The 27,806-nt window shown below is 43.2% G+C and overlaps 1 protein-coding gene across 5 annotated transcripts; it reads right to left on the bottom strand.

The window, feature by feature from the left end:
• Window positions 1-79: 79 nt before the first annotated feature.
• On the bottom strand, window positions 80-27,698 carry tjp2a (tight junction protein 2a (zona occludens 2)). 5 transcript variants are annotated; one of them, XM_061088082.1, is made up of 24 exons: window positions 27,574-27,698; window positions 20,713-20,766; window positions 16,877-17,001; window positions 16,307-16,409; window positions 15,366-16,116; window positions 14,306-14,409; window positions 13,233-13,386; window positions 11,986-12,097; window positions 11,487-11,626; window positions 10,920-10,998; window positions 10,645-10,795; window positions 10,117-10,225; window positions 9,813-10,032; window positions 9,525-9,712; window positions 9,333-9,428; window positions 9,173-9,252; window positions 8,404-8,614; window positions 7,504-7,604; window positions 7,123-7,347; window positions 6,636-6,740; window positions 5,903-6,103; window positions 4,759-4,836; window positions 4,326-4,411; window positions 80-1,956 (listed from the first exon to the last, which is right to left on the bottom strand). In XM_061088082.1, exons 1-24 carry the CDS (start codon window positions 27,574-27,576, stop codon window positions 1,809-1,811), a joined length of 3,624 nt encoding a protein of 1,207 aa, XP_060944065.1. In that variant the 5' UTR covers window positions 27,577-27,698; the 3' UTR covers window positions 80-1,808. The 5 variants fall into 5 exon arrangements, with proteins under 5 accessions (XP_060944065.1, XP_060944142.1, XP_060944226.1 ...); XM_061088159.1 differs by lacking the exon at window positions 27,574-27,698 and adding an exon at window positions 21,661-21,847 and having other exon boundaries at window positions 80-1,962; XM_061088243.1 differs by lacking the exons at window positions 6,636-6,740; window positions 27,574-27,698 and adding an exon at window positions 24,171-24,462 and having other exon boundaries at window positions 80-1,962.
• Window positions 27,699-27,806: the final 108 nt, after the last annotated feature.

Below are 27,806 nucleotides of genomic sequence, written 5' to 3'. Positions count from 1 at the left end.
CAGGGACATTACAAACAAGTTTAAAAGCATTTCACTTCCTTAAATAACCCAAAAAATTGATTTCCAATGAGACACGATGTAAAAAAAAGTATTTATTTATTGAATTTCCTGTAACACTTGAGATCACAAACTAAAAAAAACAAAACAAAAAGGGAAAAGAAATGTAAATCACGGACAGACATTTAAAAGAAGCGGATCAACAAACATGATTGTCATCACCACGTTTCCACAGACTCCAGTGTACAAAGACTCCAGCGAGTTCAGCAGAGATTCAATATAAAAACATGAGAAGCCATAAAAACGTGATTGTCTCCGTGTCTCAGACTCAGAACTCGTCAGCTCGTGTGGCGCTGGAAACAAAAACTCATCCGGACGTCCTGTTGAGTTTAACAGTGTTTTCTCTCTAGATCTTCTAATCATCATCAACAACATGATACCGACATTTCCTCAATCACACATTTCTCTATCTCGTAATTACAGCTAAAATAAACAAAATAAACTATCTACATCGTTTGTTTGGTCGATTTTGACAGAAGCGAGTTTACCGCAGCGTGTTTTTCTGGAGCTTCAAGGTTCGTTTAGAAACTTCCTGCAGTTTGTGAATTACTGAAGTAAAGTCCGAGCTGCAAGGCACTTAGATATATGCTGCACCCCCGAGCACACGCGGTACAGTGTAGTGTATTTACAGGTGATACAGGAGGAACATCAATCTGACCCCCAGAGCTGCAGGGGGCGCTGTTGATCAGTTAAACCAGTGAACAGTAAACCAATCCCAGTTCAGCTCCCAGTAGCTCAGCTGGGTTTCAGATTGATGTTCGTCAGCTTCTCGTGTTTCATTGTTACGTCCACAGTCGATCGTCTGTTCTCATCAATGATTCATCGTCCAGGAGGGAAAACTGATCTGAGGGCCTTTCTGGATAATTCAAAAACTGAACATCTGGATAAAGATGTGATTCATTTTTAATCCTTTTTCTACCGTCACCGGGGAACTTGTGTTTTCATCGCTGCATCTTTGTTCGTCTGCAGGATTACACAACAACTACAGAACCAACTTCCACTGAACATTGTGGAGATGACTGGAGGAAGAAGTCGTTTAAATCTAGAGTGGATCCATGAGTTTTCATTAATATGCTGAGAGAGGGTGTTGGCTTGAAGAGGTGTTTGATCTTTTAGTTCAGAATTGAGACTCTTTTCTTTCCAAACTAAAGTTGGAGAAGCCGTTTGTCTCTTTGCTCGACTGTGACCCAAAGAGCACAACTCTGCCTCAAATTTCACATAATCATAATATTCCAGAATCCAACCCTGAGAGTAACAGTAGAACACGAGAAGCTGAGCGTCGGTGTAACAGGATTTAAATCACAAACTCTCGCTGGTAACAGAAAACCTCTCCAGACACATAAAGACATCAGGAATAAACCTGTGGTGTATTTATGAAGAACAACATGTAGTGAGACAACATGTAGTGAGACAACATGTAGTGAGACAACATGTAGTGAGACAACATGTAGTGAGACAACGTGTAGTGAGACATCATGTAGTGAGACAACATGTAGTGAGACAACGTGTAGTGAGACAACGTGTAGTGAGACATCATGTAGTGAGACAACATGTAGTGAGACAACATGTAGTGAGACATCAGTGCTGAGACTAACATCGTTCCAGGATTCCGACTACAAACAAAAGTTTACATTGAGGTAAAAGCTGCGTAAGCTGTTACCACGGTGACGAGCTCGGAGCACTTGTAGCGACGGCGTGGTGGAGGGGTGGGGGTGATGATGTCACGTCCTGGCTTCGGGGGGGGGGGGGCCTCACAGCTCAGTGTCCTTGTATTTCTGGGGGTTGTAGTAGCCTCTCTTGGTCTGGTCGGCCAGCTGCCGGCGATACTCCGCCTCCTCGTCCTCGTAGCCTCGGGACTCCGAGTACGACCGGGACGGCGCCTGGGGCTCCGGGTTCGAACTGGAGCTGAGAGGAATCAAGCATCATTTAAATAAATAAATACATAATGTACTGGATACTGGAAATCCTCAGAGAGGCAATTTATACCATGTGAGCGCTGGTTATACTTCAATCAGGCAATGCTAACTTTCAGGGCTCATACACATTTTGACCAGTGGATTTCCATGACTTTTCAACAACTTTAAACCAAGTGACCATGTCCAAGCATTTTGTGAAATATCGGAGTATACGTGAAAGTGACAAAATTAGTATTTAAACTAACAATGAGAATTCCAAGGCATACAGTATACCTTACGCATACGCTCTCATAATAAACTCAGTTAGTAGGCTATGAGAGTGTATGCCTGCTTATATTTTGAGTAGGGCTGAACGATTTGGGGAAATAATCTAATTGCGATTTTTTTCCCCAATATTGCGATTGCGATTTAATATGCGATTTTTTTATTTGATCCAATTTTTTTTCCCCAACAAAACGTAATGAATGATTTAAATATGACCAACACAATATAAGATACATTTAGTCTTAAATAATATTTAAAATTATAGGTGCCTTACTGCTCCCAAGTCAGAAACATTTCACACAACTGAAACATAGAATTTGCCTCTACTATACTTTGAAAATATTTTGTAAAATCAAAGTAAATAAAGTTATAAATAAAAAACGGAGAAATGCACAGGCCAAAAAGTCAAACAGTACAACTGCATGTATGAACAGTTTCCTGAAGTTAATGAAATGGTCCCACTCCTCAGACTGTGATTTTTAACCCTTTCGAACACAAGTCACGTAACAGACAGAGTGTGTGTGTGTGTGTGTGTGTGTGTGAGTGTGTGTGTGTGTGTGTGTGTGTGTGTGTGTGTGTGTGAGTGTGTGTGTGTGTGTGTGTGTGTGTGTGAGTGTGTGTGTGTGTGTGTGTGTGTGTGGAGCCACAACACAGCAGACATGAGGCGCTGTAAAGCCTTGAGCATCCCGTTCATGTGCGGGTGGTTATGCAGCGGTACGGAGGCGCCGGGCCTCAGCAGGAACCCCCCCATGCTGAGCACCTCCGTCCTGCAGATGTGCGTGTAGGTGACCGGGGGGCTCCGGAGCCCCGCCTCCCCTGAGCTCGGCTTGCTTTTCCGGGGAGTGATTTTCAGGTCCGCCGCCCGCAACGCGATCACCAGCGAGTTGAGCTCGCTCTATGTTTGCGCCACGTAGGTGACGCAGGTCTGCTTCGCTATCTTCTGGATCAGCGGAGTTGTGTTGTCCCGTGGCATTCTGGCTGCGGGTGCGGACGGCAGCCCGGTGCGCTACTCTCGTTCGCACGTGATAATCGCGCACGTTACGATTAGGAAATCGCGTTTTATCATATCCCGATTAAATCGCAAATGCAATTAATCGTTCAGCCCTAATTTTGAGCGTATTTCTTTAAAAGCATATGAATTATTTGAAACTCAGCGTAAATGAACGACATGAAAATATGAATATAACAAATTTCCATGACTTTTCCAAAACTTTTGGGATTTATTGTTTTTCCAGGACTTTTCCAGACCTGGAAATACACATTTTACAATTCCATGACTTTTCCAGGTTTTCCATGACCGTATGAACCCTGAACTTTATTTATATCATAACTACATTTTATTATGTCATCTATATGATGTCATAAGAACCTTTGAAGACAAATTAACTGTAGATTGTGTCTTAAATCTTCGTGGTAACTAAAGTTAAGTTAAGTGTCTGACCTCCGAGCTGGAGCTGAGCGGACATGAGCATTTAAATAAATACATAACGTACTGGATACTGAAAATCATCAGAGAGGCAATTTATACCATGTGAGCGCTGGTTATACTTCAATCAGGCAATGCTAACTTTATTTATATCATAACTACATTTAATTATGTCCCTCTATATGATGTCATTAGAATCAGAATTCTTATATTTGCCAAGTATATTTGCACATACAGGAAATTGACTTGGTGTGGTTGGCGGACTGTACATAAGACAATATAAAATAATATAAAGCAACAATATATACAGTAAGAGAGTTATGGGCACGATAATTGGTGATAGTGCCAATAATATATAAATTATAAATTATGTGCAGATTGTGTCTTAAATCTGATTGGTTACAAAAGTCAAGTTAAATGTGTGACCTCAGAGCAACAACTTTCCTGGTGTAACATCCAAAATTATCTTTTGGATCTATATCATCTTTAGGCAGAGATTTTTAAACTCTTCATGAGAGAACTTTCTGATTTCCTAATGTCTCTCATTATCTTGAAAACCTTTCTGACCATATTCCGTTGACCTTTAACCAATCAGCTCCAAGACTTGAGATAAACTCCTGAGTCATGTTATCGGTGTTGGAGGTGTGAGGCTCTCCTCTCACCCGATTGGCTGGGGACGGTTGAGGTTGGGCTTTGGCAGCTTCACTGGGATGGCGTAGATGTCCGGATGCTTCTGGGCGATTTCCAGCTGAGTGAGGAGAAGAGAACGAGAACCATGAGTCAGAATCTGATTCACAACAAACCAGCAGGAGACATTTTAACTCCACATGAACCCCGAGAGACGAGGAGTGATCCCGACGTAGCTTAAGAGATTACACATCTGGATGCTGATTTCTGTGTCCCTGTTAATCTGACATGTTTGTTCTGTGTCCAGTCAAAATGTCAGTGGGTGAACCCCCCCTCACCCACCCCACCCCACCCACTCCATCTGTTGCTCCAGACCTTTAACATTTAACTGTGACAGATGAAACTAAAACCCGCTTCCCAGCCTGTGCTCGTTAAACTGGTAGTGAAGTGAAAAGCAGCAGCACTGACTCGAGCGTTCTCCGCCTCCTGCAGCTCCAGCATCCGCTGAGCTCGGGCCAGGTGGTCCATCTTCTCAAACGCCTTAATCTGGGAGGAGAGAGAGAGAGAGAGAAACGTTAACTCACGATCTGCTGGGTGGCGACGGATCATTAACACCCACGTGACTCACGAGGAGGTGAAAGTCAAATGAAGAAGCTGAGAGTGAAAACTTGATGAGATGTGGACGAGACGTCACAGATCGGATGAATTACAGGTGATCATGGATTCAACGTAACATTCAACACGTAGACACGTTCCGTTACCTGATTCTATTTCATATTAGAGGCAATGAGAGTCAAGAGAGAAGAAAACAATACAAACTATTTACTGAGTCAAAAACAATCTAAAAGCCAGAAAACAAAAGATGTAATACAGACGCAGACTGGAAAATAAAAATGGACGACGCATCTCCAGCTCTGAAATATCTCTAGTGCAGCTGCTGCTTCTTCTTCTAACAGGATGTGGAGACAGAATCTACGTAACAGTGATCGTTGGGATCAGATAACAAATTAAAACCAAATTTAGAAACATGAAAACTGCAGCCAGCCACCAGGGGGCGATCAGGAAGATCTGGCTTCATTTTAGTGGAGCTGTCGTGTTCATATATATATATATTAAGACTAGATGTCTCGTTCGACGGAGCCGGACGTCACCACATTGCGGCCATCTTGCTACAGGGCAGCTCGCTCACCCATAACAATGTGCTAGTGGTAAATAACCATAACTTGCTCAATTTTCAACCGATTTTGAAACCGTTTGGTTTGTTATAAACGTCAGAGATGTAGTTATGACACTGCATACTTATGAATAATTATGTTATTTTCTAAAAAATTAAATAATTTACGCAGTGTCATAACTACATCTCTGACGTTTATAACAAACCAGACCGTTTCAAAATCGGTCGAAAATGTAGCAAATTATTGTTATTTACTACTACCAACACAATGTTATGGGTGAACGAGCTGCCTCTGGCAAGATGGCCGCCATGTGGTGGCGTCCGGCTCCGTTGGCCGGCAACGCAGACGAGACATCTAGTCTTTATATATATCTATGGTCGTGTTGTCCATCTTTATTTACAGCTTGTAGTCATAAAGGGTGAAATTGAAATCCTCACCTTGCCCAGGAAGGATTTGCCGGCGGGGTCGTCCTCCTCTCGAACCGGGACCCCCCCCTCCGAGGGCAGGCGTGGGACGAGGGGCTTCATGGCCACGGGAGGGGGGAGGGGCCTGTTCCCCCCCACTACGTCGCTGCTGATGGTGCTGCTGGAGTGAGAGTCGTAGCTCCGGGTGGAGTCGGTCCGGGTCTGAGCTCGCACCTGTCAGAGGAAGAGGAGGATGAGGAGGAGGAGTAAGAGGAGAAGGAGGTGAGGAGGGGGAGGAGGAGGAGGAGGAAGAGGAGGAGGAGGAGGAGGAGGAGGAAGATGGAGGATGGAGGTGAGGAGGAAGAAGAGGAAGAGGAGGAGGAAGAAGAGGAGGAAGAGGGAGAGGGAGAGGGAGAGGGAGAGGGAGAGGGAGAGGAGGAGGAGGAAGAGGAGGAAGAGGATAGGAGGAGGAGGAAGAGGAGGAGGAGGAAGAGGGAGAGGAGGGAGAGGAGGAGGAGGAGGAGGAGGAGGAGGAGGAGGAGGAAGAGGAGTAGGAGGAAGAGGAGGAGACTGGTCAGAAGCAAAATCTTTGTGTACGTTTCTCATTGGTGTTTCCAGGTTTGTTAGTTTGGACGAAGGTTACTTCCACCACAGATCTGAAACGCTTGACTAGACGGAGATCCAGGATCAGAGAGATGGGATGAAGCGATTTTTTGAGGAGGAAGGAAGGAAGGAAGGAGGGGGAGGGAGGGGAGGAGCTTCTCACCTTCGGGGGTTCAGGGACAAAAGAGGGGGGAGGGCTGGGGTCGCTGTTCAGCTTCTCTCTGCTCCCTGACCTCCGCATGCGGGTCCGAGGCTCAGGGTGAAGCTTCTACACACACACACACACACACAACACACACACACACAGACACACACACACACACACAGATGAAGCTTTCAGGGTCAGATTATTCACAAACAGACACACACACACACACACACAGATGAAGCTTTCAGGGTTGGATTATTCACACACACACACACACACTCATGCACAAACTTTGACAGATGAGAATTAGATGGATGATGAGATGTTAAGGTGAATGATGCGTTTCCACGTTGATCCCACGACCCAGAAATAACCATAACATCCCAGATCGGACGCCGCCACCTCGTGCCTGTAACGCCGTTTGGAGTCTGTGCAGTAACCGCCATGTCGTCCATCTTTATTCACCGTCTCTAACCGGTCTCCAGTCTCCCCCGGGTCTCACCTCGTCCGGCAGCACCGGCTCTGACGAGCGGCTGATGGCCGACACGGGCTGCGGCTCGTCCGCCGGCTCGTCCAGCTCGTTGTCGGTGTAAGCTCCGCCCTCGTCCGCCGTGTCCTCGTAGTCGCTGGTCATGCGGCTGTCCATGCTCAGGTAGTCGGCGCTCATGGCCGACAGGTAGGACATGCGGTCGTCATGGAGATCCAGGTCCTGCTCCGAACCTTCGAGCTGAGGGGAGAGACGGCTGTGACAATCCAACACTCATCACCGTGGTAACGTCTATTCTTAGAGCCGGTTATACTCAAGAGAAAACGTCTGTTTGGTGGAATATTTGATATGTAAATATAATATTTCCTGTTTCTTAGCAGCAGATGATGAACTCACCTTCCCCTCACACACCCACACAGCTCGGTCCTGCTGCTCCTGAATAGAATCCTTCACGCTGCCGTACCAGCCGTCGTTGGCCGAGTTCAGGTCGATGGTCGCTGTGGGAACAAGAACAGAGTTAGCATAACAACACGTACCTCGGGTTTTAAAGATGCTGCATCAATAGTAGGGACGGGGGAAGAAATCGATTCAGTTACGAATCGCGATTCTTGTGTATGACGATTTTAAATCGCCATGCTGCCTCCAAAATAGATTTTTAAAAATACAAAATCATTTTTTATTTTTTTTTTAAACTTGTTTATTGGTTTATACGGGGGGGATATATGGAGGGAGCAAGTTGACCAGCTCTTGTTTTTGCGCAAGAATCTTAACATACCCAAGCACTAGCATCGCCTACATGCAAACAACAATGAAGCATAGCATACTATTTGTTTATTTCAAAGTTTATATTCTAAGTACATTTTTATTCATTCTATTTAATTTACCTTTTATTTATTGTTTAAAAGTAGCCTAAGTGGCATACATTTCTTAATCTGTCAGTTTGTGTGCAGTTGACTGGGGCTATACAATAATAGGGCACATTTTTATTTATTTTCTCTATTGGCTGCCTGGCAGTCATTAAGTTAATGTTAATATTTGAAATAAAACTTGTAAAGCTCTAAGTGAATTTGACTGTGTTGTATTTGAAGGTATGATTCAACTTTTTTCCATGGTCCAGTATTTAAAAAAAAAAAAAAATTACCAAAAGAAATCGCAGGAAATCGCAATATCGAATCGCAATACTTACAGAATCGCAATACATATCGTATCGCCACCTAAGTATCGTGATAGTATCGTATCGGGAGGTCCCTGCCGATTCCCGTCCCTAATCAATATGATTTGACCTTTGAACCCTACCGGTGAACAGGTGCGTGCACGTCTTCCTCAGCTTGACGGACTGCTCGTACAGCTTGCGTGCGCTGCGGCTGGACCCGGGCGCCACGCGGTTCCTCAGGGTCTTGATGCCTTGCTTGCTGTCCGGGTTCAGGAAGATGACGATGGGATACCACTGCGTGTAGTTCAGAGTGTCCACGGCCTTGGGGGTCACGTCCAGGAGGGCGTGGAGGTCCTGAGGAACGAGTTTTAAAGCGAAATGTTATCCTATTGCCTGACAAACGTCTTTTTTTAATCACAATTATTTAGTCCGAAGAAGACTGTAGTTTGGTTTGTTGATGTTTTTATTATTGTTATTTTCCCGTTAACACGAAAAATTGATACTTGATTTTTAATTTATTTGTAGTATCAGCACTTGGCCTGTTCTTGGTTCACAGTAAAAAGGGAAACTTGAATTTAAATTAATTTTTTTTATTAGCACTTTGCTTGTCCTTGGTTTTAAATGGACAAAAACTTGATTTCTTTGCTTTTGTGTCAACAGTTCCCTTATATGCAGCAAAGTTTATTAAAAGACATCTTTATTGTCTTTATTTTCAGTCATCACATGCCTCGAACAACATCAAGCTAAATTTAAAAGCTCCTTGCTAAATAATAGCAATTGAGAATTTGTGTCATTCATAATCCGATTAGTCAATTAATCGTTTCAATAATCGGTGACTAATCAACTATCAGAATAGTCGTTAGTTGCAGCCCTAATTTCCGTGAAACTACATCTCACTGTCCTGTGACTCACCTGCTCGATGATCTGTCGGATGGTGTTGAGTCTCACCACGCCGGAGGATTTCTCACTTCCTGCGTCTTTAGGCTCCGTTTCTGAAAGAGGAAATAATCGATTCAGAAATCTGAGACCTTGAGAAGAACCTTAACGATGAAGTGATGATGTCAGCACTTACTGGCGACGACAAACTTGCTCGGCATGTCATTGGCCAGTTTCTCATTTACTGTATCAGAAATGGGCCCGAAAACCACCACAGGCCTTTTGAATCCAGCTGAAGGAAAACAAGAAGAACTTCAATTCAGTCACAGACATTCAGGAAGAACAACGCTTTAGAAAAGGATCTACTTTCTGTTTATCTGTTTAGTACCTTCACGCAGGACCACTCTCTCGTAGGCGGGGAACCGGGTGGTGACCGGAGCGGCGCTCAGGTCCTCGCGGCTCTTGCGGATATCCTTCTTCTTCGCTGCCCTTTGACCTCTCAGCCTCCAGAAGTCTCCTCGGTCGTTGCCCGACGCCGCTCGAGCAGCGTTCTGGACATTGGACATCTGCTCTGCCCTGTAAGATGAATACAAAGGGTGTGATCATGTTGTAGATGCATTTCTTCTCTTCAGTATCATTACACACGTGTCTGTGATACTGGGAATTTTTTAAACACCTGCTCTTGTTGGGGATGATTCCTTTCTCCAACAGCTGGTTGTCTTTGTCGCTGCGGATGGCCAGCCAGTTTCCCAGTTTGCCATCGTACAGCGTGTCCGTCACCTTGAAGATCTCTCCTCTGGAGAACGGGAGACACTGCGGCGCCTCCTTCTCAAACTCAAAGTGAGTCCTGATGAAGAACGAGTCGCCGCGGCCAGACGCTAAGATGTCCTTGTACACTGTAAAAGAAAAGATCCATTTAATAAAGACCAGGAAACTATAATATTCATGAATTTGTTGTGATTGTGTGTAAAGTTTATTACCTTCAGGTTTACTCTGAGCAAGAATGGTGACGTCTTCTCCTTTAGGAACCTCCAGGAGGTAGAGGACAGCGTCCTCACGCACCATCCCTCTGAAGTCAGTGTTGTTCACCTGAGACAGAGAAGAAACATCTTTACAAACCGTGGTTTAGTAGAAAACACTATTATTTAACCACAGTTAATACTTTTTCATGACCAAAAGTATTAAATAAGATGGTTGTTAGGCAGAGTGATCCAACATTAGATATGGATACTACACTTAATCTATTTAGGAGCAACAGCAGAAACAAATCCTGCCTCCAGGTTACATTAAAAACATGGGTTCTGCCTTTTGCTTTAATACTTCGCCTTAACTTTTTACAATCTTTCAAATATTCATCTTCATAATCAATCTTTTTTCATGTTAGGTTTGTTCTACTGTTCTAAGAATACATTTGTTTTCTATATTTTACTTTTTGTCAAAATATCAGACATGGCACACAACACATTCTGCCTCAGAGGCTCCTGGACGTTGGATGAAAGTCGCCTCACCTTCATGATCTGATCCCCCGTGCGGAGCCCCTCCTTCTCGGCGGCGCTGTCCTCCTGGACGCCGGCGATGAAGATGCCGACATCGTTTCCTCCGGCCAGCCTCAGACCCACGCTGTCGCCTTTCTGGAAACGCACCATCACCGTGTTCGGGCTAAATGATGGACACGAGATTTGATCGCATAAAGTTATAAAAGAGGAATGAGAGAAAACTTCCATAGAGAGAGAGTGGAACAAACAAATTAATATCTGGAGGGAAGTGGTTCTGATGTACTGACCCGTAAACTTCCTGGTCCTCTGTGTTTGGCTTTAGTGGAACTTTAGGAGGAGCATGAAACTTTTGGTGAGCAGCGACGACTGGTGAGACAGAAACCAATGTGTTAGATAGATAGATAGATAGATAGATAGATAGATAGATAGATAGATAGATAGATAGATAGATAGATAGATAGATAGATAGATAGATAGATAGATAGATAGATAGATAGATAGATAGATAGATAGATAGATAGATAGATAGATAGATAGATAGATAGATAGATAGATAGATAGATAACTTTATTCATCCCCGAAGGGTAATTAAGTCGTCATAGCAGCCGGTATATTTGAATACAATAAAATAAAATACAATAGAATAAAATTAAAAAATATTGAGGTAGAAAGAATAAAAACAGAAACACAAGATAAATAGGTAGATAAGGTGCAGTGGCAAGATGATGGTAATAGTACTGATGATATGATGGTAATGTTATTGTTAGACAGTAAATAAAAATAGTGCAGTATTTCACATTTCAAATCAACTGGTGCATCATTAAATGTTCTTATATTCAAAATGAGGAACGTACCTGGTTTCACTGGAGGTGTCTCTGGTGGTAGCTCCTCCCTCTCTGGCAGCAAAGGGGGCGTGTCTTCCACGGCTCGGTCGGGCACTCTGAACGGCGTTGGCATGGCGCCCATCTTTGCCAGCCGGTTGGGCGGCTCCTCTCTGTTGGTTAAACAAACACACAAAGGAGAACATGTTGAATATCTGATGACTCATCAAAGTCCGAGCAGCAGTTTATTCAGGTCGTGGAAATATATTGTCGTATATTTAAAGATTAGAATAAAACAGGATAGTTATCAGCACCGTGATATGTTTGATTTAATTTGATATAATGGATCGACTAAGCTTCATGAAGCATAAATCAACATAATCCTGCATTATCCTGATTGTATTTAACAACATGCAGATAATAAAATATCTCACTGACGCTGGTTTTCATCGTCTAAAACCAAATACAACATTGTGAGAAAAACAAAGGAGGCTGAATAGAAAGCAGAATGTCTCCTTTAAGGAAAGCTCACCTGGGCTTCTCCCTCAGCCGCTCGTTGGAGGAGTGGGAGGAGAGGTCGGAGTGGTGGCCACGCCTGTCGTCCTGCGGCGAGTAGGAGCGGTACGACTCGATCTCTGAGATATCTACAACACAACAACACAAGGATTGTAACCGCTCTAAACCAACAAGTCACTCAAGGGGTCGGTCGTGGGGTCTAAAGGTCGTTCTGGTTGGTTTCTTCAGGTTCAGGTAACAAAGTCCAATATCTAACCTCACCTGCATGTCTGCTTCTTTTTTTTTTTTTTAAGAATGGCATGACGTGGCTTTTGTGATTGAACTTTGTCGTCAGGTCGTGAATGGAAAACAAGCTGGTGTGATTACAACTCACAAGATACTTGAAACACAACATTTTTTAACTTTGGTATTTAGGCAAAAAAAGCTAAGTTGGATTTCTGTATTTTAACACAACAGCACAACACAATTAAACACATTGAAGAGGATGCATGTTCAGGTGATTCTCTCCAGTCAGAGCTGACACACACACACACACACACACACACACACACACCAGTGCTCATTGTTCTCTGGGATCCTGAAACCAGGCGGCTGCTGCTGCTTTGCTGCGAAACCTTCTCATAATGAAATTCTTTCATATCCAATAGCAGCATCATGTTGAGGGATTAGATCACCCAGCCAGAGGCGAGTGGGGACTTTCACACATGCAGACACACACACACACACACACAACCACATACGCACTCACAAACACACACACAGACACAGACAGTCCAAATGAGACAAAGTGGGTCACAAGTCTTCCAGCGGTGACCCCCCTCCCTTGAAAACATTTGGTCACTGAACAATCCACTCGCACCACTACAGCAGATTGGTTCCAACCAATCGCAGCACAGCACTGGGTCATGTGACATTAAAAACAGGTATAAAAGAATGAGTGATGATGACGGTGGAGGAAAAGGAGAAATGGTTTGTGAATCTCTGGTTTGGTCTGTGCTTGCTCCTTGTTTGTGAAATATTAATAACCCCCCTCCACCAAAAAAAAACGAGTTTAAATAAAACTAAAAACTGATGTGTGATCAAAACCTTTATTTATATGAAGGGAAAAACAGTTTTGATGACAAGTACAGCAACAACATCACCAACAACATTTCCACAGTTGACTCGTATGAAGACGATATGCAGCAGATACATGTATGTGGATGATGGCCGCTCGGCGGGTTTACACGGGAAAGGACCGGCTGCTTTTCGATTGTCTCTCACCGTCGAGCTCAGAGTCACTGTCGGCCATCGGGGGGACGCGGATCAGCACCTGCTGCTTGTCCCGCTGCACCACCAGCTGCAGCTTCCCGCGGGACTTCTCGATCAGCTTCCCGGCGTCGCTGAGGGACAGGTTCTCCGTCACCGTGCCGTTAATCTGACAGAGATAAGGAGACGGTTAGCGTCAAGAGTCAGCAAAGTTTTGTTATTGCAACAGAGGGTGGTGAGGATAGATATATATAATAAAGACTAGATGTCTCGTTTGACGGAGCCGGACGTCCGCACATGGCGGCCATCTTGCTAGGGGGCAGCTCGCTCACCCATAACATTGTGTTGGTAGTGGTAAATAACCATAACTTACTCAACTTTCCGATTTTTAAACAATCTGGTTTGTTATAAACGTCAGAGATGTAGTTATGACACTGCATAAATTATTCAATTTTTTTAGAAAATAACATAAATCTTCATAAGTATGCGGTGTCATATCTACATCTCTGACGTTTATAACAAACCAAACTGTTTAAAAATCGGTTGAAAATTGAGCAAGTTATGGTTATTGACCACTACCAACACAATGTTATGGGTGAGCGAGCACCCCCTAGCAAGATGTCCGCCATGTGCGAACGTTCGTCTCCGTTGGCCGGCAACGCAGACGTGACATCTAGTCTTTATTATGTAAATCTATGGTGGTAAAGTCATTTTGGAAATTACATAAGTGGCGTCCATTACACATCTCGAATAAGCCTCTGAATTTTATGACATGTTTAAAACCTGGTATTTTGTCATAATTATTAGATGGATTGTTAAGTTATCGCCAACACAAATTCAGAGGTTAAAGTGACCTTGACCGTTAAACAACCACGATCTAATCCAATCATCCGTGAGTCCGTGTTTGTGCCAAATTTGAAGAAATCCCCTGAAGGCGTTTCTGAGATATCGTGTGAGGGAATGTTGACAGATGGACGGACACACGAAAACATTATGTCTCTCTCGCTGCCACGGAGACATAACACCAGAAGAAGTGGTTTGAGTTTGGGATATTTATTAAAAACCAGTTGTAAAAGCATTGATGTTACCTTCAGTATGATGTCTCCCTCCTGCAGGTTCCCGTCTCTGCTGGCGAGTCCAGTGCTGGTCATCTCCTTGATGAAGAGCTGGCTGCCCAGACGAAGACCGTACTCTGGAGAAGATGGAGAAACACACACATGAGGCTATACGAGCTACAAACTGTATATTACACCTGAATGTTCTGAATCTATTTAGCAAAAACCCACTAATATCTAGTTTTTGTCTCCAATGGAAAAGGTCAAATGACTCAGCAGCAGAAACAAGTTTTTATTGGCTCTAACTCTGATGTCAAGGAAACGTGTTGAAAGTGTTAAAAAATGAAAAATGTTCCTGAAATACCGGAATCTAAAAGTCTCAATTGACTTGATTTTACTGGCAGATTTGTTTCTTCCCTTCTCGTCTCACTTATCAACCTTTTTTGATTTCTTAAATAATATTTTACGCTTTTGTGTCTTCTTTTATTTTTAAGACAAAAGACAAAAATAATATTGTATTTTACAATTAAATGTAGATAGCCTGTTACATATTTGAAGACCAATGTCGTCTGTATGAATATGAGAATGAAAGAACAAGGGAATGTGTTGGACAATCTGAAGTGGTACATAGCTGTTAATATCGAGGTGATATAATATAAAGCAATTGTTGATTTTCAATCATAAATACTGACGTCTGTAAATACACACTTAAATATATTTCCCATATTATAACACTCATTCTTGCCAGAAGTGCCTTTTGAGTACTTAATGCTTTATGTACTAATTTCTAGATTTTTATTTTTCAAATAAAACTAAAGAAAAAAAAACAAATGTACATTTTTTAAGTCCCCAGATGCAACTGCAGAACCTTGGTGTGCTGTTTCTTTTTAAACCGAGCCAAACATTACTGTCTCCATCGTTCCAGTTTTAAAATCCTGAGTCAAGCGCCAAAAATAACTGAAGCCAATGAGTTGGTGATCTAGGCCTGAGTGTGAGTGAGAGATGTGTGGTGTGGTTGTTTGGCACAGAGCTGAAGTTGTTGGGCGTTTGGTTTGGGGAGGAAGAGGAGGAAAAGTGTGTATTAGTTCCTCACCTTCGTTGGGTCGTTTCTTCAGCAGCAGCACGTTCAGCGGTTTCTCCAGCGGCTCCAGGTCCCGGGCGGGTCGAGGCAGAGGGATGGGCATGGCGGCCGGGGATGGCGAGCGGTCCAGGCGATCCCTGCTGCCGCTGCGTCTCACCGGCTCGTCGTACTTCCTCTGGTCGCTGGGGATCCGGTCCCGTCCTCGCTCGAAGCTGTGGTCGCGCCCGTGGCCTCTGCCCGGGCTGTCGCGCCGGTACGGGCTGTTGTTGCGCTCCAGGGTCTTCTCGTTGCGGAAGCGGTGGTCCGGGCTGTGCTCGCGGTCCAGGGCTCGCTCGCTGCGGTAGCGGCGGTCGGGGCTGTGCTCGCGGTCCAGCGTGCGCTCGCTGCGGTATCTTCTGTCCGGGCTGTGGTCCCGGTCCAGCATCTTGTCGTTCCGGTACGGGCGCTCCGGGCTGCGCTCTTTCTCTAAAATGCGACCTCTGCTGCCGTCTCTCCGGTACGGCCGGTCCGGGCTGAGGTCTCGCTCCGGGTTCCTGCCGCGGTCCCGCCGGTCGTAGTCCCGGTCGTGGTCACGCTCGTGGGTCTGGTAGCCAGAATCCATGTAGCGCTCCCTCTCCGGACTGTGGTCCCGCCCACTGTACACGCTGCGCCGGTCCTGGTCGTAGTTGTAGTCATCATTGTAGTCGTTGTTGAAGACTCGGTCATCGGGGGAGGACGGACGGTTCACCACGTTGACCGGAACCTTCCGGGGCCGCTTCACTGTCTGAGGACAGAGACACAAAGGTCAGAGGTCAGTGAAACAAACCTACACTTCCTCATTTATATTAAAAGTTTAAAGCCATTTTAGAGACTTAAAAGTGGAAACACAATCAATTAAGTTTAAATCCAATGACTATTGTCAGAAATACAAATTAATGTGAGTTTAAAAACAACAAACCAAAATGTTAACGTACAATTTTGGCGACTTTGCCGCACTTCCTGAGGGTGTTGACGGCGAAGGAGTGGGTGGCCCCGTCCATGGGGATGGCGTTCACCTGCACCACGCGGTCGTTCTCACTAAACACAAACACACAATGAAGAGACTTTAAACAAGATGAACTCAGAAAGTTACAGGAAAGTAAATATGGACAGTCATTCTAAAAGAACATTTATTATTAACGTATTTTCTATTTTTGCATCAACCTCAAGTGAAATACTAATGGATTTACTTCTGTACAGAAAGTTGCTTGGAGCCTTTTAAATAAAGCTAAAATAAATCCTAAGAGCCTTTCAAATTGGCTTGACAGGTTTTTATTTATTCACTAAAAATAATCTGTGGTTTTATGAAGATAATTTACTAATCTAGAAACTACAATATGTAAATGTTTGCTTGATTAAACTGTTTGTGACACCAACATGAATAAAACAGTTTAATAAAACCCTCTATCACACAGTTTCATTTGATTTATGCCTTTGTAGAAAAGTAAATTCACTTTGTCCAAAATGTTATATAAACACAACTAGAGAAGAAAACCAGTACGTACAATAACAAGCCATCGGCCGGCCCCCCCTGCAGGACGTCCGAGACCACGATGGACGTCTCGCCACTTTCCTCATTGGGGTTGTCACGCCCCCCCGACACCGCGATGCCAAAGCCCATCTTGGGATCCTGAGAAACAAAGACAGGAAACATGGAAAAACATGTGGAGGATATTGTGATTGTGTGATTGTGTGTGTGTGTGTGTGTGTGTGTGTGTGTGTGTGTGTGTGTGTGTGTGTGTGTGTGTGTGTGTGTGTGTGTGTGTGTGTGTGTGTGTGTGTGTGTGTGTGTGTAATCCCTGTGCTTTGTGTCGGCTCACACTGATTGAAATTACAGTTGTGTTTAGTGGAGTCATGTATGACTGCAACAAAAACGTTCAGAGCCTGTTTGTCCATTGTCTAAAGCTTTGTGTAGTGTGTGTGTGTGTGTGTGATTAACAAAGATGCTAATCCTTGGCTTCATAATGTGCATGGGTATGTGCGTTGGTGCATGTTCAAACACACTGCACACTTGTGTAATTATAATTTGACAAATAACCATTTTTCCAAGGCTCGCTCCTTCTCTGGAAACGTGTGGAACGATTCTACCTGCCCCTGCTCCAGTTTGCCCCAGATGAGATTAGGACAGAGATTTGATGAACCCTCTCTTTATCCTCTCCCTTCCATCTGTACTTAAAAAAAACCCAACAGAGAATATAAACCACTCTCCTCTGTCTGAAGCAGATGGCGGTGGAGGCAGATGAGGGGGGGGGGGTGGGGAGGCGAAAACGAACAAACAGGAAGACGACGGAGAAATCTTTCACTTTGATCATTTTAGAAATGATTCACTCTCTGTGATATTTTGAAAGAATAAAAGGCTGAAAAGGGGGACGCTGTCTGAATTCAACTGTCATTTTGGGAATCTTTTTATAGCTTGACGAGAAAAGAACGTTGTTATTTTGGAAGAAAAAAAGGCTTCGTGAGCCCGAGGCCTGAGAATGTTCTCTGGATGAAAAAGAAACCAGTGAAACCGCCGCCGTGGTATCGAGACGAGGGGTTTAAATGTGACATCAGAAACTAACGACGCCTGCCACTGAGATGCATTACAGTTTCCACTGAGGCAGAGATCATATCATTGAAAGCTCTGGAACACAGACTTAAAAAAAACTAGACTTTGCACAACTGTCCAGAAATTGAGCCAAAATGATCCTGGATACAGACGCAGCCATTTAACGATGATGATGTAATTTGAAGCCGTGGTGTCGACGTCCCGATGACACACACGTGCTCAACCAATCAGGAGGCCTGTTAGCAGCAGCGGGGGGGGGGGTCACTTAATGCACTTTACACCTAATAACAGAGTGTGTTCTGTAGGGACGGGAATCTGCAGGGACCTCCTGATACGATACTATCACGATACTGTGGCGATACGATATGTATTCGATATTACGATTTCCTGGCATTTATTTTTTTTTTTAAATACTGGACCATGGAAAAATGTTGAATCATTCCTTCAAATACAACACAGTCAAATTCACTTAGAGCTTTACCAGTTCAAATATTAACATTAACTTAATGACTGCCGGGCAGCCAATAGAGAAAATAAATAAAAATGTGTCCTAGTATTGTATAGCCCCTGTCAACTGCACACAAACTGACAGATTAAGAAATGTAAGCCACTTAGGCTACTTTTAAACAATAAATAAAAGGTAAATTAAATAGAATGAATAAAAGTTTACTTAAAATATAAACTTTGAAATAAACAAAAAGTAGGCTATTGTTGTTTGCATGTAGGCGATGCAAAGCTAGTGCTTGGGTATGTTTAGATTCTTGTGCAAAAACAAAGAGCTGGTCAACATGCTCTGGGGTGCTTTTTTTTTTTTTTTTTTTTTAAATCGATTTGGGAGGCAGCATATCGATTTAAAATCATCATTCACAAGAATCGCGATTTGTAACTGAATCGATTTTCCCCCCGTCCCTAGTGTTCTGGTCATGGAGCAGATGACTGTTATGTTAGATTCTTGCAGATCATCATCAACCCTCCACGAGACTAAGCAAGGAGCTGAGGCTGCAGCCGGGGACAAAATATGTTCAAATTAAATCTTAATCTACTCAAACGGGAGAAGAGAATAAAAAGTAGACATGCAAAGCGGAGTGTGACAGCTGGCGGTGGGGTGGGGGGGGCGGAGAGTCGGGGGGTCACACGCCAACAGCAAAGGACCTTTTTTTGCTCCAAATCTGCTTTTCTGGCTCCAGTGAACTGCAGCACGAGAACAATGAGCTGATCACGATCACAACTTGAGCTCCGACTGGTTTGTGCTGCTTACACCAGTTCATGTGTTTCATGTTGAAGCAGGCCTGTGTATCCTGCTAATTAACAGATCTGTTTTTATTCTGGGACTCCACTTAGAGTATATTTATATGATGTGTAGCTTGTTAAAAAGGTCCATATCTCAGGCTGCCTCATCTACAGACCCTCAACTAAACATGAAACCCTCTTTCTCTTGATTAGCCAGAAATCCAGAGAACTCATCCTCTCACCTGTGGACACGTTATTTAAACCACTCGTAAAGCTGCTACTGAACAAAGCTGATTGGAAACGTCAGCTTATCAAAGTCATCTGAACATTTTCAAACCCAACTGAGTTAACGAAACTCTGCTATAACCGAATACATAAAAAAATCGATATATGCCCCAATTAACAGGGAGGAAATGTGCCAAAATGTAAATTCAACGAGTTTTTGCTTCACATTCTATATTTCACCTTTAAATATATCAGTATGAACCATTAATAAATGTTGCTGGATGTGTGTATTTGTGCCATAACCTCCCAAAATTCAAGAAAAGTCAAAGTCAAAGTCATCCTGCTATAAAGATTACAGCAGGTCATCTCTGTTTGGTAAATATTACTCCAATTACCAGCTTATTGATTGACATTATGGTGTATTTAGTCTTTTAATCACAACCCAAATACAAAAAAAGTATTAGAAGAGGAAATATAGTATAGCAGAACTTGTTTGCTCCACATTTTATATTTCACCTTTATATTCAATAGTATGAGCCATAACCACAGGTGCAGGATTTGTGTGTTTGTGCAGTATCCTTCAAAAATTCAAGAAACATGACAGTGATGATATGACTTGCATCTCTGCCTCTGAATAAACCATGTGGTGCAGCTGTCCACGGCTGAACTTCAGAGTGTTTGTCATGTTTCACCTTAAAGGAGACAAGACTAACACATGGGCCACGTGGTCCACACAACAGATTCCAGTCCTGCATCTCTACACCGAGTTTGCTTCGGATAATGGTCATAAATAATGGAGTTCCTTTTTGTGATTTTTATATCTCCAGAAAGAGTTTGTCATCATCCATCATTGATGAGTGGACGGAGGGGGAAGGTATTGGAACCAGAAAGTGGTCACATGATTTAAGTTTGAGAGAGTTGTAATATAACCAATCGACAGATCTTTTCAGCGTCGAGTATTTGCTGAGATCATCGTGTCTCGTGTGGAGAGTAGACGAGACACGAGAACTCTCGCTCTCTCCCGCTGTGCGGCTGCTCTATATTAAGAAGCGCGACAAAATGAAAACCACAGAGTCAGGACATGACGTATAAATTTAGCCGTGGGAATCACAGCTGTGTGTGTTTCCATAAGATCGACACCAGCGTCGGCTCTTATCGTCAGAAGCTGTTAAATGAAGTTGTTGTATTTAGTTTTTGTATCTGTCGTATGTTAGAAATGTCAACATGACCACAAACAGCCTCTCTGGACAAACTCAGGAGAATATCTGGAGTTCAGTGGATGTGAATGTTATGAATGTTATGAATGTTCTGAGTGTGTCGAGGTGCAGATGGACTCACCCTCTGCAGCGTCACTGTGTACTGCTCCCACACAGTCTCTTCCATCTGCGGGTTCTGAGGAGAGAAACAGCAAAGATTACTATGGCAGGTTTCATTTCACTCAACAGATTAATCATTTATTACGTGATGCAACGACAAAGCCGGCTCATTACTTCACGCCATCGTTACACAAGCCGCTCCCAGCAGAACAATGACAAGCCTCTGCCGGGGTGTTTCAGAAACTTCGGACTCTTATTGATTCATTATTGATGAGCGCACTTTTGAACATGCACTCGTTTCCTCTTAAGAGCACTTCAAAATAATTCAGATTGAAACCTGAAGCTTCTTCTGACAATGTTCAACGTAAACCACCGACGGGTTTTAGAAATCAATCATGTCATTCACATAAACACCTCAGCGTTTAAGATGGCGACTAAAGCTTTGACATTTTGCCATCTGACAGTCAATATCCCCCAAAACATCATATAAAACAAAAAAACAATATTTGAATTAACGAAGCAAACTGGTACATATTGACTCCGGTCAAAAATATTCCATCTATTTGGACTTAGTGAAAAGCTGATTTCCAAAATGCCAAAAACACAGATCATGCCTCAGTTTCTCTGAAAAATAAAACCATGGGTCAGTTTTGAGTTTGACCATCATCTCTCTTGACCCTTCATAAAATATCAGAATGAATTTTGAGCCCAAATGTTTCTTTTAGGAGAGCTGCTTCCACTTTTTGCAAATCCAGATCCCTCATTTAGAACAAAAGTCCAAAACTTCACAGAAAACAGTAACAGCACAGAGTCAGTTTGATTTAAAAAAGCAAACAATCAAACAAGAAAGAGCGCAGATAAAGACAGAACCCGTCAAGTCAAGTTGCCGGGACGAGCCACTTGCCCCTACCACATATCTGCTCATAGCCCTGGTGGTAGATCTGAGCCATGGAAGCAGAATTGCACTCACGAGTCCCTGCAGGATGCGAATGGTCTTGACCGCGTGGGCCCACTTCCTGTGCAGGCTGAGGACGGTCTTCATCGCTGGCGCTCGTCCTTTGCTTCCTCTCCGCGGCTCTCTCCCTGCTCACTGCCAGCGGTGCTCTGGCAGACTGATGTGCGCCACAGCCTCCTCCATGGCCACAGCTGCACAACCACCAGCAGCTCTCTCCCTGCATCTGCCCACCCGCCCGCCTGTGTGTGTGTGTGTGTGTTTGACGTAAGTAGGATTCTGCTGGCCTACATTCAGCACAAATCCCACTGTCTGCAGTGTAAACACAGAGACACACAGCAACTTCTGCACAGAGACACGCGGTGATTAAACTCTCCCGTGTTCATCCGCACACGCCACAGTTTGGGGTTTGCTCGCTGCTCTGGCGTTTAGATGCAAAAGACTCTCGTTAAACTCTGGGAAGATTCACCCGCTGCGAAGATGAAGCCACACCGAATGTAGAATTGAACTTATTGGGATGCGTTGGTTGGGGTTTTGGTGACTAAAGCGGGAATAGAAATCTCTGTGCTGCTGATATTTCATGCCCAGGCTTAGTGAATCATAACCCACTTTGTTCTGATCTTCTGGCCAAAGGGAAACAGCAGATGACCATTGGCAGCTGCAGGGACACCGCAGAGGTCCCAGAGGACTGGCTGAATGAAAACAGGACAAATATAACCCTATAGAGCCAAGAGACACCGACACACAGAGCCATTTCAAATGTCCACTCGGAAATTCATTTGCGTGCCGCATATAAACAAGCAATTTGCACATTCCCTGGCACGGCTCAAGCCTCAGAATTCCGGGGAAGAGATGACTAAGTCTAAATAGAGGAAACACTTAACTCATGGAAATACGATAAATGATTGGAAGGTACCGACGAAAGAGCTCCGGGGCAAAGCAGAACCAGTTCATTCCATTCCATTAACCGTTCTGACTGCCGTGTTGTTTGCTGCGATGTGATTGTGACGGTCGCTCGCAGCCCGGGCCTAACGGATAAGTCGTATTCTCCTGAGTGAGGGTCATTACATAACTATACACAAGCACATTTCCTCTAATGAGGAGCCAGGGTGAAATACTAGGTCACCCTGGCAGGACGTGACTTAGAGAACCAATTATGTGGAGACAGGGCAGAGTCTTTTTAACAGATCAGGAATGTAGATGTGGGTGGATGTTTAATCATAACTGGGAAAAACTGCCCTCAGACATAACTCATAATGTATGTTCACACATTTTTCATAACAATACATTATTTACAGTCCAAACCCCAGGGATATTCAGTTAACAATATGTCTAAATCATGAAATCCTGCCACACAAGCTGCTGAAAACAGAGATTATTTCACATTTGATTCGCGAATGGCTGAACTGACCGAATCCAAACTATCAATAACTTTCCTGCCTATCAACTGATCGATAATTCATCTAATTACCCCGAGGTTATGTGTTGGAGGTTATTCCATCTGTTTGTTTATCACTACCTACTACTGAAAGAACAAGATAATATCATGAAACAGTAACAGCACCAATCATAAGATGGCTGGAAATAGGATTTAGCAAGTTTTTCTAAATTTCACAGGAAATAAAAATAGCTTAAAATCACCAGGCTAAGCACAACAAAAATATTTTTAACACTCAATGGAAGAGACATCTTCTCAACTTCTGCTTCAACTTGTATTGCCAACTAATTGATCGATGAAATACTAAAAGGTCAAGACTAAAGAAGTCAAACAACCAATATGACTTAAGATCTTTGGCTTGTGAATGAGATGCAGCAAAATATTCAATAATATAAATTAACTCTTAGTCTGACATCAGCATTAATCATAATAATCAATGTTTATATGAATCTTAATAAACTGCTCCAAAGACTGAACAACATGAAAGAGGACACAAACGCTGTACACGCCCGCCCCCTGCTGGGCAGACAGCGGAGCTACAACATGAGTCACAAGAAACACAGAACACCACAAACACAACAGTGCACAAATAAGTTCAACAATAAAACCACCAGCAAGTATCTGAACACGTGATCATCTTTAAGGCTGTAATATACCAACTATTAACAACCAGTGATACAAATACAGAAGATTAATAAACTATAAGAAACAGGTGCAAGACTAAAATGATTTTAACACAACTGCAACTTAAAAACACCACACAGCTGACGTCATTAGTGAAGAGTTCGTGTTACTGTACGCACGTGTGTGTAAATAAACCAGCTGTAGCTAAACGTTAAAATAAAACAACGCGTAATAAGCGTGTTACGACACTTTTATACGCTTGTTTACCGCCGGGGTGGTGCTAGCCGGGCGGGGACAGCGGCAGGTGCAGCCGGATGCAACAGGCGTCCACCGGGATCCATGGAGCACCGTTACACACAAATATATATAATACACACACACACACACACACACACAGGAGTACCCGTTAGCTAGCAGTACCTGTGTGTGTTCGCAGTACTCTAAGGTATGTGTACACAGTACTTACGGTGAAGTACTGCGTGGCGTATCTGCTGAGGGAGAGCAGCCCCCCCCCGTTCACTGGCATCACGCACTTCTTCCAACTGTCCCGCACCGCTTCCCGACGGGATCGAACTACACCCGGACCAGCTAGCCGCTTCCGGTCCGATGCGGGCCAAGCTTCCGACCCAGTTAGAATAATCCTAATGGGTCGAGTGGGAGCGAGGACGTGTTGTTCACGTCAGATGACGCGTTTAACTGCGTTAGACCACTGAAGTTTCAGGGGCTAAACCATTAGCGCTGACTTCTGCTAGCTTGGTCCGGGCTGTACCAAGGCAGCCAGAGGGGCGTGTGCGAAATCTGACCACTGTACCTCTTGTGAAATAGAATAAAAATAAATATATAAAAAATAACAACTTAATCTACATAAAGGTAGAATGATGTATCTAAAAATTTCTGTGATAACGATAAGCAGCAGTGGTTTTATACGCATGGAGGGATGGGAGTTACACCTCTGGGATTTCTGGGATGGATCGGTCCAAAGGTCCCATTGATTTTTTTTAGGGATCCTGCTGTGAGGCTCCAGACACAAAAACACAAACACACACTTCACACTGCAGCTTGTCAGCCTCACAGGGAAGAATCTAGACACAGGGAATCTATTCTAAATATATACACGAGTATTAAAGCTTATTTTACATCTCCTAGTTCCTCCCAAAGCCGGAAACAACTCTAGTTTTATGTAATATCATTAGTTATAAATTATAAATACAGTTAACATCCTCCAGGAAATTGTAAAACACATGCATTAATAATAATAATGATACTACATACGAATACAAAAGTGTATATAGAGCTGTGTCACATTAACACTTAAAATAAAGCAGTAATATGACATTAAAAATGAATAAATGCTGCTCGAGCGAAGGGAGATGCATGTTTACAGAAACTGTTTGTGGAATCTTGACCATTATAATCTACTGGGCTGCAAACACACACTTCACACTGCAGCTCGTCATCCTCACAGGGAAGACTCTGCGTGGATCTACACACAAGGAATCTATTCTAAATAAATGCTAGAGTGTTAAAGCTTATTTTACATCTCATAGTTCCTCCCATAGCCTGAAACAAAGCTAGTTTTATGTAATATCATTAGTTATTAATTATAAATACAGTTAACATCCTCCAGGAAATTGTAAAACACATGCATTAATAATAATAATGATACTACATACTTATAGAGACGTGTATATAGAGCTGTGTCACATGATGACGTTAAAAATGAATAAATGCTGCTCAAGCGAAGGGAGATGCATGTTTACAGAAACTGTTTGTGGAATCTTGACCATTATAATCTACTGGGCTGCAAACACACACTTCACACTGCAGCTCGTCATCCTCACAGGGAACAATCTGCGTGGATCTACACACAAGGAATCTATTCTAAATAAATGCTAGAGTGTTAAAGCTTATTTTACATCTCATAGTTCCTCCCATAGCCTGAAACAAAGCTAGTTTTATGTAATATCATTAGTTATAAATTATAAATACAGTTAACATCCTCCAGGAAATTGTAAAACACATGCATTAATAATAATAATGATACTTCATACTTATAAAGAAGTGTATATAGAGTTGTGTCGCATGAACACTTAAAATAAAGAAGTAATATGACATTAAAAATGAATAAATGCTGCTCGAGCGAGGAGAGAAACCTTGAATCTTAACCAGTACAATCTACTGGGCTCCAGGAATTCACTCCCCAGGAGAATGAGTGGAGTCTGATGTTCTGAGATAAGCTTGGCTCACAGTCGGAATTCCAGCTCCTCCCTAAGGTGCCGGATGGGGTCGAGGTCAGAGCTCCACTGCAGCCCGGTAGGATTCAACCACACCAAACCATAGAGAATCATTAGACTGGGTTCCTACAGGAGTGCAGTGTCACGTTGAGACAGAAAGCTGTTGCTACACACACTTAGAAGCACGCCACTGTGTGCTGTGGGATTAGGATTTCCTTTCACCTTTATATGCGTTTAGCCGCACTGAGAAAAATGTAGAGCTCCAATACACGAGCAGCTGAAGCAAAGGTCTGGACAAACCGGACGCCCGTGTGCAGCTGTCCCACAATAACCTATTGTTGTGTTTTTGTGTGTGTGCATGTGTATGTGTTTGTTTGTGTGTGTGTGTGTGTGTAATGCTATCCATTCCATCCATTTAAGCCTGTCCTTATCTGGTATTTTATCAGCACAACACAAATCACAGATGAAAACTCCAGCTGACCCTGAAAAAGTCCCAAATCCCCAAATGCCACGCAAATGTAATCGTTTCATTTTCAAAATCCACCATTTTAACAATTAAAATAAAATGTTCTGATGGTAAAAAATGACAAAGCTCTATCCTCAAATTGGTTTTCAGAAGAACAGAGAAGCAACAATGGAATGATGAATAGAATAAGGTCAGTCGGGTCAAATCGTCACATTCCACGTTGACTGAAATATGCGAGACGGACCCAAAAATAGGCCGTTCTCATGCAAAACAGCTTCACTGGCCTGAATAATTTGTGCAACCAAATCATTAAAACAATGAAGCTTCTGGGACGTGACGTCTCTCCGGCTATTCATCATCCTGGATGCAGGAGGCGTCACTAAAGCATAGTTGTGACTACACGCTCTCAGATAAGCAAACAGGAAAGAGTTCTGGGCGGCACTGAGTCACTTAATCATCAAATAATAACAACATGCCACAGGAGAGGCAAGCTTGTTTACAGCTCAAAAGCTATTTTGGGATATGCTAGAAAAGAAAAGACACAAATCACCTTGATTTTTCATCTTATCCACTGATGGGATTACATAGAAGTATTTTAAGATAAACATTCATAAAATATGCATAACAAATCACCAGTTTGTGTGGAAAGATGTGAATTTCATCCTCTCATGTTTGAAAAGAACTAGAATAACCATATTACAGTTTAAGATGTTTAAACCCGGCAGCACAGACGATCATTACAATCACCACAGTCTCAAGATGTGTAGTTTAAACACTATCTCCCTCCTGCTCCGGACGTAACATTGAATAACGGCCAAATTGTTGTATTGATGAAGACGTGAAACCAGATATTGAGACATAAACTCCTTAGGAAAATGTTGACTCAAGTGAGAAGCATTGAGTCATGTCCTCATAGACGAGAATTCAGGTTTCAGGCACTTCCTTATTGGCTCCACTTATATACAGTCCATTGTTCTTGCTGAACATTATTACGTCACAGTGAAGTTACACTTTGACCTTCTATTTCATATTATTCTCTTTCATTCTCATTTGTGATCAATTCTATGGCCCAAAACGTGACATATTGGAAACTGGTGAAGTTTGAGTGCAGACCTGTTGAACTCACAGTTTCTGGCACAGGGAGATAAAGCCTTGTGTAAACAACATACCATCTTAATAGCGGAGTAGCTTCGGGAAGAGAGGCGGCGGAGATAGAGGTAGTGGGCTTCTCTGGACCAACAGAACTTGCGGCTGCACCTGAGCAGGTCAGTGCTGGTCTGGTCAGAACCCGGCTGGTCCCTGTGCACACAGACAGACACACACACTTACACACACAAAACAGACAGTTTCTCAAAGTTGTTGCCTTTTCTTTGGTTTGCATAAAATGGAGATATATTGCGTT

The sequence above is a fragment of the Limanda limanda genome, chromosome 1, assembly GCF_963576545.1.
Source record: "Limanda limanda chromosome 1, fLimLim1.1, whole genome shotgun sequence".
NCBI lineage: Eukaryota > Metazoa > Chordata > Actinopteri > Pleuronectiformes > Pleuronectidae > Limanda > Limanda limanda.
Note: the sequence above shows the minus strand (reverse complement) of the source record. Positions and strands in the feature narration are given on the sequence as shown.